Source organism: Hippopotamus amphibius, chromosome 10, assembly GCF_030028045.1.
Source record: "Hippopotamus amphibius kiboko isolate mHipAmp2 chromosome 10, mHipAmp2.hap2, whole genome shotgun sequence".
NCBI lineage: Eukaryota > Metazoa > Chordata > Mammalia > Artiodactyla > Hippopotamidae > Hippopotamus > Hippopotamus amphibius.
Genome location: NC_080195.1, coordinates 111,493,972 through 111,506,384, shown reverse-complemented (window position 1 = coordinate 111,506,384; position 12,413 = coordinate 111,493,972). Strand labels below are relative to the sequence as shown.

Here is a 12,413-nt window from a genome sequence, read left to right as displayed (position 1 = left end):
GCATGTAAAGTAAGTAGTTATAAAAGATGTTTTGAAAGTAGGTTAGATTTGATTTTTTTTGTCTTTTCAAATAAAATTAACTGGTTAATATTTATTTAACATGTATAAACCTCAAAATTTTAATCTATAAATTTCCCTTTTCTAGATTCCCGATCAGATGTTCTTCCATACTGACTATAGACCACTGATTAGGGATTCTAATAATTACGTCTTAGATGAGCAAACCCAGCAGGCTCCTCACCTTATGCCTCCGCCATTCTTGGTAGATGTAGATGGAAATCCTCATCCAACTAAGTATCAGAGATTAGTACCAGGACGAGAAAATTCAGCGGATGAACATTTGGTTCCACAGCTAGGTTATGTGGCAACTAGTAAGTGCTAAGGCTTTTTTTTTTAATTTTTAATTTGAAAAATGTAAATAATAATACAAAGAACTCCTGTGCTTTCAGATTCACCAGTCTTTAATATTTTGCAATATTTGTTTTGTCATTCTATCTCTAGGTGCATATTATTGTTTTGAACCATTTGAGACTTAAGTTCTAGGCCTCATGCCCATTTACCCCTAAATACTTCAGTATGTATTTTCTAAGAACAAAGATATTTTCTTATATAATCATAAACAGTTATCAAAATAAGAACATTTTAACAGTTATATAATACTGTTATCAAATCTGTAGTCTGTAATCAAATACTATTATTCTAATAATGCCTGTTGTGGCTTTTTTTTTCCTCCCCTGATGTAGACTTTAATTTGAGACTGCACATTAAATTTAGTTGTCACTGATTAAGTTCAGGTTATGCGTTTTTGAAAGAATGCAACATAAATGGTGTTGTAGCCTTCCTAGAGCACCACGTCAGGATGATTATGATTGTGTTTTGTGCAATTATTGGTGATGTTGACTTTGAACACTTTGTATGTGCCAGGGTTTTCCATTATGAAGTTTGTTTTTCCTCTTTGTAATTATTAAGTAATTAATAATTGTGTATATAACCTGTTCCTTTTCAAACTTTACCTATTAGTTTAGGGTCCATTGATGCTTTTTGCCTGAATCAGTTGTTCCTCTGAAGGTTGCAAAATGGTTTTCTAACTCTGTTGTCATTGCATCTGCATTTCATCATTAGCCGGCCATCTACTGCTCTCTCATTTATTTATTTATATTGTTTATTAAGTTTTAGTATGGACTTCTGGGTTGTTATGTAGTGGGTTATAATCCAGTACTATCATAATTAGTTGCTCATATTATCCTTGGATTTGGCTGTGAGAGCCGCTTCAAGCTAAGTTTTGTGTCCTTTCGCAAGACCCCGTCATTTGTTGAGCACTTCCTTACTTTCTGACAAAAGATGTTCCAGTCCCATCTTGTATTTTGCCTGTCCTAGCCAAGCACAGAGTTGTTTGTTTTTTGGTTTTGTTTGTTTTTGTATTTGTTCATAGCAGTGTCGTGTTTTCCCCTAATGTTATTAAGGAAAAAGATGCTTATATTTTGTTTGGATGAGATTAATTCACTGAAACTAAATCACCTTAAGGTTAAAGATTAATATAAATCACTAGATGTTTACTCTTTCAAATTTTTTATTAGTTTGAAGTATACTTTATATACAACAAAATTCACCACTTTTAAGTGTGCAGTTCAAGTGAGTTGAGAAATGTTAAACAGTCATGTAAACCACCACCACCACAATCAAGATTCAGAACATCCACTGCCCCCAAAAGTTCTCTTGGGCCTGTTGGAATTAGTCCTTTCCCTTCTCCTGGCTTCTTGTAATGACTGTTCTGTTTTGTCACTTTGATTTTTCCTTTTTAAGGAATTTTGTATAAATGAAGTCAAACAATATGTAGTCTTTTGTGTCTGGCTTCTTTAACTTACATGGCGCTTGAGATTGACTCCTGTTGCAGGTATCAGTCATTTTTTCCCTCTGTATTGATAGTGTACCACTGTGTGGATATGCCGTCATTTATCCATTCACTAGTAGCTGAAAACCATTTGTCTTTTTTCCATTGTGTCGCTGTTTTAAGGAGTGCTGAAATATCCAACTATCCTGTGGATTTGTCTTATTTTTTTCCTTCAGTTCTATCGATTTTTGCTTCATGTATTTGAAAATTTTGTTATTGTGTACATACACATTTCAGATTGTGCCCTTGGTTTAATTCTTTCATCATTATAAAATGTCCCTTTTTATCCTTGGGGGTGTTTGTTGTTTTGAAAACTATTACTTTGTTTCATGTTAATGTAAATCTAACTTTTTAAAATTGGTGTTATCTTTTCAGTTCTTGTAACTGGTCTGTCTTTATGTTAAAACATTTCTGGCAGGCAGCAATGCAGTCTGACAACCTGTCTTTTAATTGGACTGTGTAGACCATTGACATTTAATATAATTATTAGTATAGTCAGGCTTAAAGCCTGAGTATAAAGTATAATGATACTTGTTTTGTCTTTATCCTTTCTTTTCTTTGTGCCTTTTCTGCCTTTTTTGAAGTTGGTTATCTTTTAGCATTTTATCACTATCACCACTAATGTTTTATTAGCAATACCTGTTAGTCCTGTTTACTTTTAATGGTTGCTTTAGGGCCTAAATTGTCAATGTGTAGTTTGCAGACCCATGGTTTCATCCATGACTTTTTATGGGATCTTTGAGGTTATGACTATCTTCATAGTAATATGGAACTATTATTTACCTTTGACGTTTGCACTGGTGAAACAGAAGCAGTGGTGGGTACCTTAGCATAAATCAAGGCCATGACACCAAACTGCTAGCAGTCATTGTATTCTTCACTGCCTTGGACACACATTTTTAAATATTCTGTATGTTAAAATTGGAAATATGCTTAAAAACAGTTTTGCATTGTGTTCTGAAGTCTCTATTCTGGCCTGTGGAAACATGAACTCTTGCCAGCCTTGTGAGAGTTCTGGCAATGCTTTGGCGTAAAAAATGGCTTGGCTTTTTCATGTTTTATTCCCCAGCATGGTGGAGTTTTACCCCATGTGTGCACATACCATTATTTAGCCAAAGAATGCTTGAACCTCATTGTGTACCTCTGAGCTTTCTGTGCAGTTCAGTCCTCTCTGATATTCAGCTCTGCATATTCTAGTCTTTCCCCCGCTCCCAAACTCTGACTTCTGTCTCTCAACTCAGCGTGACCTCTGGATGGTATTCGGGTTCCCTCTCCTTGCTCTGCAAACTGGAAATTGCCTCCAGGCTGTTACCTGGAGCAGTCAAAAGACTGAACTCCATTGTCTTCCTTCAGGAATCACAGTCCTGTGCTATTATCCTATATTTGAAAGCCCTCTTTCATATATATTTTTTCCAGTATTGTAGTAGTTTATAGTGGAAGGGCACTGTAGCACTTAAGCCTTTATGTGTGGGACCCTTCTTTAATATGAGTGATGACTGCATTATGCCAATTAGAAAAAAGTATCTTTCTTGATGATACTTACCAAGATACATTTAAGCTCAGTGCCATGAAAGAAAGGTAGGGTTTTTTGAGGGGAGGGGAGAGGATGAGAAGTCTTTCTTTTCTACTGTTTTCCCTTTGGTTCCATGATGTGATCTTAGGAACATTATGTTATTCCTAATTCTAAAGTCTTTTTATACTTTTAGATCAGGGCTCCACTTCTTGCTTTCTTAGCTCATTTTTTGACAGTGATCAGAAAATTTCAGTGATTTTTATTTAGTTCTTCTAAGTTTTTCATTGATTTCCGTAGTAAAATGGAGATGTTATCAATGAGATACTGATATAAGGGAATCTAACTCAGGAAGCAGGATTGAGTATTTTTTTCCCCTGAGATAGTACATTACATTTTTCAGTTTCTGACATGTTACTGTGGATGCAAGTATATCTTTGCATCCTTTTTGCCTAATACCCTATTAATTTCAATTTGTTAGGGTTCTGCTTATAAGCTGGTGGGTGGTGGTGGTCTATGTTATATATTATGTTTAAAGAAGATGTGTTTTATGGTGAGAGAATATGTAAGGAATTGTTTGCATGAAAATGTTAATGTTTAGGTAAATTTCAAGACCCCACAACCATGTAACACTTTTTATCCACTAATACTAACTCTGAACCTATTAAATATCTCTGAAAATGTATTATTTGAAAAATAAAGAAGCAAAGACTTACAAAAAATCTGATTTTGTACTTGCAGAATTATGGCTATGCTTAAAGCATATTTGAAAGAGAAAGTGACTTAAGCTTAATGGGGAGAGGCATGTGTAAGCTACCTCCCTCAACTGTACATACTTGGGGTAGGAGAGAGCTGGAGTTGGGAGTGGTCATTTGTTGAAGGCCTAAAAGGTGTTACTCACTCTTTTATTTATTAAGACAAAAGAAATGCCACTGCTTTTCTGTACATCAGAAATCACACAGAGTTGGTCTGTTACAGTCAGAGACCTTGGGAAGTAAGATTTTAATGAATTATATTTATAAATGAGGGGCATTAGTGTGAAACAGAAAAACAAGACTTTCACTGAAATGTGTTTCCATGTGCTCACTTCTAGGGATTTCAAAAGCTCTGTTGAGTTTTTTGTGTACTTAGCACCCTAAAGTTTGTTTTGAATCTTTTCTCTGACTTAGTTATGAATGTATAAGATATCTTTAATTCATTATTTTTAAAAAACAAGAATTCTGACAGTTGCTCGTGGAATTTTAATTGTAGCCTGTTGAAAGTTTTTTCCTTTTCATGTGTATCATGATTTCATATTCACTTGTTGAATTTGCAGGTGACGGGGAGGTAATTGAACAAATTATAAGCCTGCAAACCAGTGATGATGGTGAACGGAGCCCGGAGCCCAGTGTCCTGGATGGAATGATAAGACAGCTGCAGCAGCAGCAAGACCGGAGACTGGGGGCAGGTCAGGATGCTGTTCCAAGTGGACTTTCAAATGGGGAAGAAACACCCCGAAGAGGTAATAAATACAGATATTTTGCCTTAATATGTCTGGATTGAAATTGAAGAATAAATGAAGTCATTGTCCCCTATGTGCAATGTGAGGAACTTTAAGCAGTGTACATTTACAACTTGAGCAGTAGTCTGGAGGTAGCTTTACTAGGTGGGAGGTTGATGGACTAACAAATAGACATTTGAATTTCAATATTGTGAAAGGCTGTAGAAATCTTTTTGCTCTAAAATAAGAGTATTTACAAAATTGTATTAAATAAACAAGAGTAAAGAACAGAGTATTTTTTTTATTTAATAATTTATTTATTTGTTTTTGGCCACGCTGGGTCTTTGTTACTGCTCACAGACTTTCTCTAGTTGCAGCGAGCAGGGGCTACTCTTCGTTGCGGCGTGGTGTGCGGGCTTCTCGTTGCAGTGGCTTCTCTTGTTGCGGAGCACAGGCTCTAGGCGCGTGGGCTCAGTAGTTGGGGCATGCAGCCTCTAGGGCACAGGCTCAGTAGTTGTGGCACACGGGCTTACTTGCTCCATGGCATGTGGGATCTTGCTGGCCCAGGGGTTGAACCCGTGTGCCCTGCATTGGCAGGCAGATTCTTAACCACTGCACCACCAGGGATCAAAACTACCAGAGTTCAGGCCTGTTGTTTCACAGAATTTCCCTCAGTTTGAATTCGTTTGATCATCTCGTAATTGGATTCAGGTTAAACATCTTAAACAGGAATACTGCATGGTTGCTGTTGTGTTTTCTCCGTGCATCAGAGCAAGAGGCACAAGATGTGTATGCATTCTTCTGCACCTTGCTTTTTTCCCTAACAGTATGTTCTAGAAATCACTCCTTATCCATCACGGAGCTCTTCTTCATTCCTTTTTATGGCTTGATAGTACTCCACTGTGTGGAATAACCAGTCTTTGTAATTAATCTGTTCATGGCCTTGTAAGTTATTTTTCATGCTTGCTATTACAAGTAATTTTGTGATAAATAACCTGTGCATATATTTTCTTCAGATAGTTGGAGAAAAATACTATGACTTGGGCAGTTAAATTTAGAATTTATTTTTAGTTCTCAATTCAAATAGTGTTTCTTAAATATCATTGTATTTTAATATAAATTTTGGATTAATAGCAGGGATGTTTAATGTCATTTTTAATAGATGAAGTATTATATGTTGTGCAGCAAAGTGGTTCACATTTGATTGGTAAACAGAATGTCGTACATAGAGGAATGCAGAAGTTGTGTTCACTCGTATTTGAATTTTACCCTGGGCAAGGAGGGCTGGTGTATTTGGAGTAAAATTTAATAGCTTCCCATAGGAAAGGTTATAGCCCCCAATTTTTTTTATTTGTTGCATTAGTAGCAGGATCCCCTTCACTCTGTGTTTTAAGGAAACAAGTACTTTGCCTGGGATTCCGCCTACATCCCCCCAGGGTGGTCTCCATCCTTTGTGACTTCCAGCTCCTGGGAGGTTGCCCTGCCTGCTGTGTCTACCTGATCAGCTCTGCCCAGGCTCAGGGCTTGCTGTTGTCTGCATTGCCCTGTTACCCACTCTTCTAGCTCCAATTCAAGTGCTACCGGCATTTTCCCACTTTGGATTTTTGTGAATTTTTAATAATGGGCTCTGGCAGCTTGCCTGCCTGAGTGGCTTAGATTATCTCTCAAGATCATAAACAATTTTGTTGTTCGAGATCTTATTATAAAGCCACCACCGTTTGAGGCATCTATTTGCAGTGCTGATTTTTCCAGAAAGATGTGTTTTTAGTTTGTGATTTTGAGAAAGGTAAGGTTTTTAGGACTGCAAATAACCTTATTATAGAAAGTGCTTGTACATTAAATTTCAGAAAGTCTAATAAAAATGGAAATTGAGGTTAATAGTTATGTTAATGTTTGTTCTGTATTCTACATTTTGATCTCAGTCACATTAAGATTCTTTTTTCCAAAGTTTTTTCAGTGGATCTTTTTTGGGGGGGTTGTATCTTATTAGGAGGAATGTATATGCATATTAGATTGACATTTGTTTTGCAGTCATTCTTGACAATTTTCCCCTAGGCTTTAGAAGACTAAGCTTAGACATCCAGTCTCCTCCAAACATTGGTCTGCGTCGTAGTGGACAGGTGGAAGGTGTTCGTCAAATGCACCAGAACGCTCCACGCAGTCAGATGGCTACAGAGCGTGACCTGCAGGCTTGGAAACGAAGAGTGGTTGTACCAGAGGTACCACTAGGCATATTTAGGTTTGTTTTAGGATATCTATTAATATTGTTTATATCTATGAAAATATATCTATATGGTTATTTACACTTAGTTTAATCATTAGTGGTATAAATAATCATATACATATATTTTAATAATGGGTTGGGATGTATTTTAAATGTGGTAGGAAAATGTCAAAATTGTTCTCTCAGTTTTCACTGTGGTAAATTTTTTCATAACCAGTCTTGTTTCATCTATACAAACACCTGCCTTTTCTCCCTTCAGTATTATTTTCAAAGATATTCCAGACATAATATCATTTTATCCAAAAGTAGGTCAGTATGTAATTTCTAAAGATAAGGAATTGTCTTAAAATATAACCAGAGTGCCATTGTCATATCTCAAAAAATAAACAGACGATTCCTTGATAGAACCACATAGCCAGTGTTTAAATTTCCACTTGTTCCAGATGTCTTATTTTTAGTTTTTTGCAAGATTATTTTGTTAAGTGGTAAAATTCCATCAGAAGGCACATAATACCTTTTTTGTGTGTGTGTGATGCTTGCAGGCATTGGTACTCACTGCCTAGATTCATTAATTCCTTAGGGATTATAAAGTAGTGATCAGCTCCGAAGCCTTCATTATCTTAGATACTTCCAAACAAAAATTTACCTGCATCTACTGTTTGATTATCCAGTAGTAAAGTTTGTATATGAAAAACAGGATAGATGCTTGCTCATTAAGCTGTATCTTCGAAATAAAGATTTATTACTTTACATCCTACTGTAGTGGCCAATTTGTGTGTGTGTGTTTCACTGTATTAATCACACTGCTGTGATTTAGCTTATTTCTAATATCTTTATTGATGTTTAAATTTTTCCATCTCTGGCCAGGAAGAGCTTCTTCAAGTTGACTCTTGAGTCCTTTTGAAATGATGTAGTAGCCTTGCATAGCATCTTTACTATCAGGCATGGCAGGGTGTTGCAGGTTCATCTTGTACATTTCTTGACCTAGACCTAGGGTCAGTCTTTTCTCTTAAGCAGCCTATTTGCTTTTAGTGAGAAATGATATTTCATAAGTGTAGTGTGGACTGTAGGGTTTTCCTTGTACTGAATTGTACTGATTTTTAAGTTATCAAAATGGAGGCAACAAATACTGTTTTTTATTGATATCTGCAGTGTTTCAGTATTGTCATATTTGTGTCTCATAATAACTAATACCTTGAAGATAATTTTGTAAAAGTTTTCATGTGCTTAGCCAGAAGAGTCAGTGATTGGTGGAGTAATATTGGATAATACTTATATTTTGTATAGTGAATTTAAGAATGTTTATAAGTATACAATAAACTAGTGAAAAGCAAAATCTGGAATTGGGATGAGAAATATAGAAAATCACCATCGTGTATGTAGTATGCTATAATTAAGCCTTACAATTATATCTGAGTTGCATGGTCATCAGAACTGAAAGTGTCATTTTGGGGTACTTTTTGTTGTCAAAGTCAAGGGAAGCAAACAGGTATCAGGATTGAAAGTCCTGAAGAGTAGTTTCTTCAGCAAGCATTTATTTTCTTAACATAAAGAAAGACTGGAGATTGTTTAAGGCTAGAATCGTGGTTCCCCAGTTAATCAGGGACTCAGGGTCCTCTATTTCTGATATCTATCTTAAGATTCTGACTTCCAATCTTGAAAGGTCACATCAAGGTCCAAGATAGCTGGACTTTATAATAGCTGTCACATTTTGCATCTGTGATGGAGGTTGAGATTTAGGCAGGAAGAGGGAAGAGAAGGCCGAAGGCAGCAAAAAGGACATTTCTAGTTGAAGGAATTTCATTTAAGCAGACTTAATGGCCCCATGTGACATTTTTGCTCATAACTCATTGACCAGAATGTCATAATATGGCCATACTTAGCTACAGAGTGAAGCAAGGTAATACGGTCTCTATTTAAAGTAGCAAAGAGCTTAGGTGAAAATTGAGATTCTGCTTCTAAGGAAGAAGGAAGAATGGATTTTGCGAATCAGCTAGCTGCCGCAGTATAATTTTCCAAAAGAAGAGCATAGCCCTTTCTAGAGCTGTATTCTAGAATACAAATGAGATTGTATGAAGGAGCTGCTGAGTGAGGTAGTAGCAGTCAGTGCCCGTGACAACAATCCTTACAACAGGAGCAGCAGTGAATTTTACATAACTGTTTATTAGGGTGTCATTTGATAAAGATCAAGAGAAATTAAAAATTTGTTTTCTGACTGTAAAAGTAGTATGTGTCCATTTTGAAAAATTTAGGTATTAGATAAAAGTGTGAGGAGATAAATGACCCTACTGTGCAGGAAGTTGAATATACAGTCTTGCTTCCCAGTAGAGGTAGTTCTGTTTGGGGCTAGAGTTCAGATATGTAGTTTGTCTTCATCCAATAATAGAAATTATGTTCATTCTAAAAGAATGAGTGAATCACGTATACACTTTGTGATCTTTCATAATGTCACTTTTCTTAGCTGACCACTTCATTATGTGTGGAATTGCATACAGTCGGACATGGTACATTGATGATCTGGAGTGTTCTTTGCTTTATTATTGATTGAGAATGAATTATATGTGGTTTCATTGTCAAAACAAAGAGAAGCATACAGGTTTGGGGTAGGAATTTCATTTGGCTACAAGTGAAAAACCTCATGTAGTTCCTTAAATACACATATTAGTGGTGAAATTGACGACTCGAGAAGGGAAGTCTGCCTTAGAACTCCCCTGTGGACAGTGTTTGGCTGTCATATGATTGTGGGCTGCAGATGTATCAAGAAAAAAAGTGATTTCCTTGGAAATCAGTTTTTGTGTTTACAGCATTTGTGCTTTTACTCATTTGTGTAAAAGAGCAAAAGGAGTTTTCAGTTATATCTTGGAGCATGGGTACAAAGTCAGTTTTGAAACTTTTCCAGTGGAATTTTAAAGTGAACACAAAGCATAAAGCCATGTGTTTTGAACAGTGTTAAAGGACATTTAGTTGCTTGAATTCTCTAGTCATGAAGAAAGAAAATGATCTTCATGGTGGAAGGTCCCTTGCTCTGAAATCAGTCACAGTAACATTATAAATTTTCTTTTGTGTCATGTAAGTGAAATGTAGGTGATTAGAAGAACCAGTAACATTGCTATTCTGGTTTCCCAGAAATTATAAAACGTGAAGTTTGAATAAGTTTTGAGGAGGATTCTTTTCTGATTTTTTCTTTAGAGAAAGGAATTACAATCTTGGAAAATCCTAGGTACATTTTGAGTAGCTAATACGAGAGATCCTGTTTGAGGGTTCTCATAGGGCCAATCAGAATATAAGTGAATGACTACTTCTGTGTTAAATATGAAAAATAGGACCTCCTGCCTCTGAGATTTTATGTTTATATTAAATTTCTAGAAAAGTACAGTTTGACGCAACTTTTGTTATAACTTTAGGAATTTTCTGTACTAATTAAAAAAGTACTTAAGTTATGATTCCCAGAATCGTAATGATTAATTTTTTCTCTCTATATCCTGTATTTAACAGTAACTAATATAACTGGATACTTAAATTTGTAGGAAGTTGGAAAACTTCAGAATAGAGAAAGGTGAAGAGGAAAGAAATCTTTATATAATTGGAAGAAAGAGGAAGACTCTCCAGTTCTCACAAAAGGTAACTTAAATTCCATTTTCTTAGGAATAAACAAATTAGAAATTAAACTGAAATTTATAGTTTTCTTTTTTTTATTGGCGTATATTTGTTTTACAGTATTGTGTTAGTTTCTACAGTTAATTTCTACAGTTAGTGCAGTGAAGTTCCCTATACAGTGTGTTCTCATTAGTTATCTATTTTATACATATTAGTGTATGTATATATGTCCATCCCAATCTCCCAATTCATCCCACCCCCACCCCCTTCCCCCTTGGTGTCCATCTGTTTGTTCCCTACATCTCTGACTCTATTTCTGCCTTGAAGACTGGTTCATCTGTACCATTTTTCTAGATTCCACATATATGCGTTAATATGTAATATTTATTTTTCTCTTTCTGACTTACTTCACTCTGTATGACAGTCTCTAGGTCCATCCATGTCTCTACAAATGACCCAATTTCATTCCTTTTTGTGGCTGAGTAATATTCCAATATATATACGTACCACATCTTCTTTATCTATTCATCTGTCGATGAACATTTAGGTTGCTTCTGTGACCTGGCTGTTGTAAATAGTGCTGCAATTAACAATGGGGTGCATGTGTCTTTTTGAATTATGGTTTTCTCTGGGTATGTGCCCAATAGTGGGATTGCTGGGTCATATGGTGATTTATAGCTTTCTTTTTGCTCAGTGAGAATATTAGTAATATTAGTCTTCTTTTGGGGATTTAAAATAGTAGACATAAAGTTGTACAGCTGTTAGGAAAAGTGTCTTGAAACTTGCGGGAAGTAACCTAATGCCTAACAGCACTGAAGGAGTCTAGAAAATTATTGTCGGGACTTCCCTGGTGGTCCAGTCGTTAAGACTGTGCTCCCTATGCAGGGGACACGGGTTTGATTCTTGGTTGGGGAACTAAGATCCCGTGTGCCTCACAGTGCAGCCTTAAAAAAAAAAAAAAAAAAAGAAAATTATTGTTTAATAACTACTAGAACATTGTCAGCCCATCAAAAGCATTTTGTATTCTTTCCCAGTCACTACTCTCCTTTCTCCTGCAGGTAACCAACTGTTTGACTTCCAAAAATGCTGGTTAGCTTTGTCTGTTTCTGATGTTTTCCAAACCATGCATTTATAAAAAATCTTAGATGTCACAATGGCTTGTGACTGTCCAAAGCCCAGCGCTACCTGAGAAAATCTTATTCCTTAGTGTTTTAACTTCTCAATTTAGATTTTCATGACCATCATATGTGAAGCATTAACGAGTTAATGGAATTTACATGAAATATATGCAAGATCATTGCTACACAATTATGGTGGAAAATGGTTGTGTTTGCAAGATACTCATTCTCTCAATTGATCATTCAGTATTGTAGCCATATGGTGAGAAGTGGCCTGTGCACGGCCTGGCTGCCACATTAACTGCCTCGATGCTTGGTGCTTTTGTTTATGACCTGAGCTTTAAGAACTAAACGTTTCTATGTTATTATTTAATTTAAAAATAATTCAAGTCATTATGTCAGATACTGAGAAGAAAAAAATGTCGACTACCTGAATGAATATCTTCAGCTATAGTTAGGATATTTTCTCATGAAAAGAACTTTAAAATTGAATTTACTAAAATTTTTGAGAAATTAATGAATTTTTTCAGGTTTATTTTTGCTGCAAGAATAAGTTTTGAAAGATTTTTAAAAATTTGATTGCAGTGCTGTTA

At 35.8% G+C, this 12,413-nt stretch overlaps 1 protein-coding gene across 4 annotated transcripts in view; it reads left to right on the top strand.

The window, feature by feature from the left end:
* BRWD1 (bromodomain and WD repeat domain containing 1) overlaps nucleotides 1-12,413 on the top strand; it is a 122,599-nt gene that overhangs the window by 40,831 nt on the left and 69,355 nt on the right. For all 4 annotated transcript variants that reach the window (XM_057697087.1, XM_057697085.1, XM_057697083.1 and 1 more), the window contains 4 exons: nucleotides 146-371; nucleotides 4,717-4,902; nucleotides 6,937-7,120; nucleotides 10,633-10,726. In XM_057697087.1, coding sequence (XP_057553070.1) covers nucleotides 146-371; nucleotides 4,717-4,902; nucleotides 6,937-7,120; nucleotides 10,633-10,726 — 690 coding nt within the window. The remainder of the gene's footprint in view (nucleotides 1-145; nucleotides 372-4,716; nucleotides 4,903-6,936; nucleotides 7,121-10,632; nucleotides 10,727-12,413) is intronic.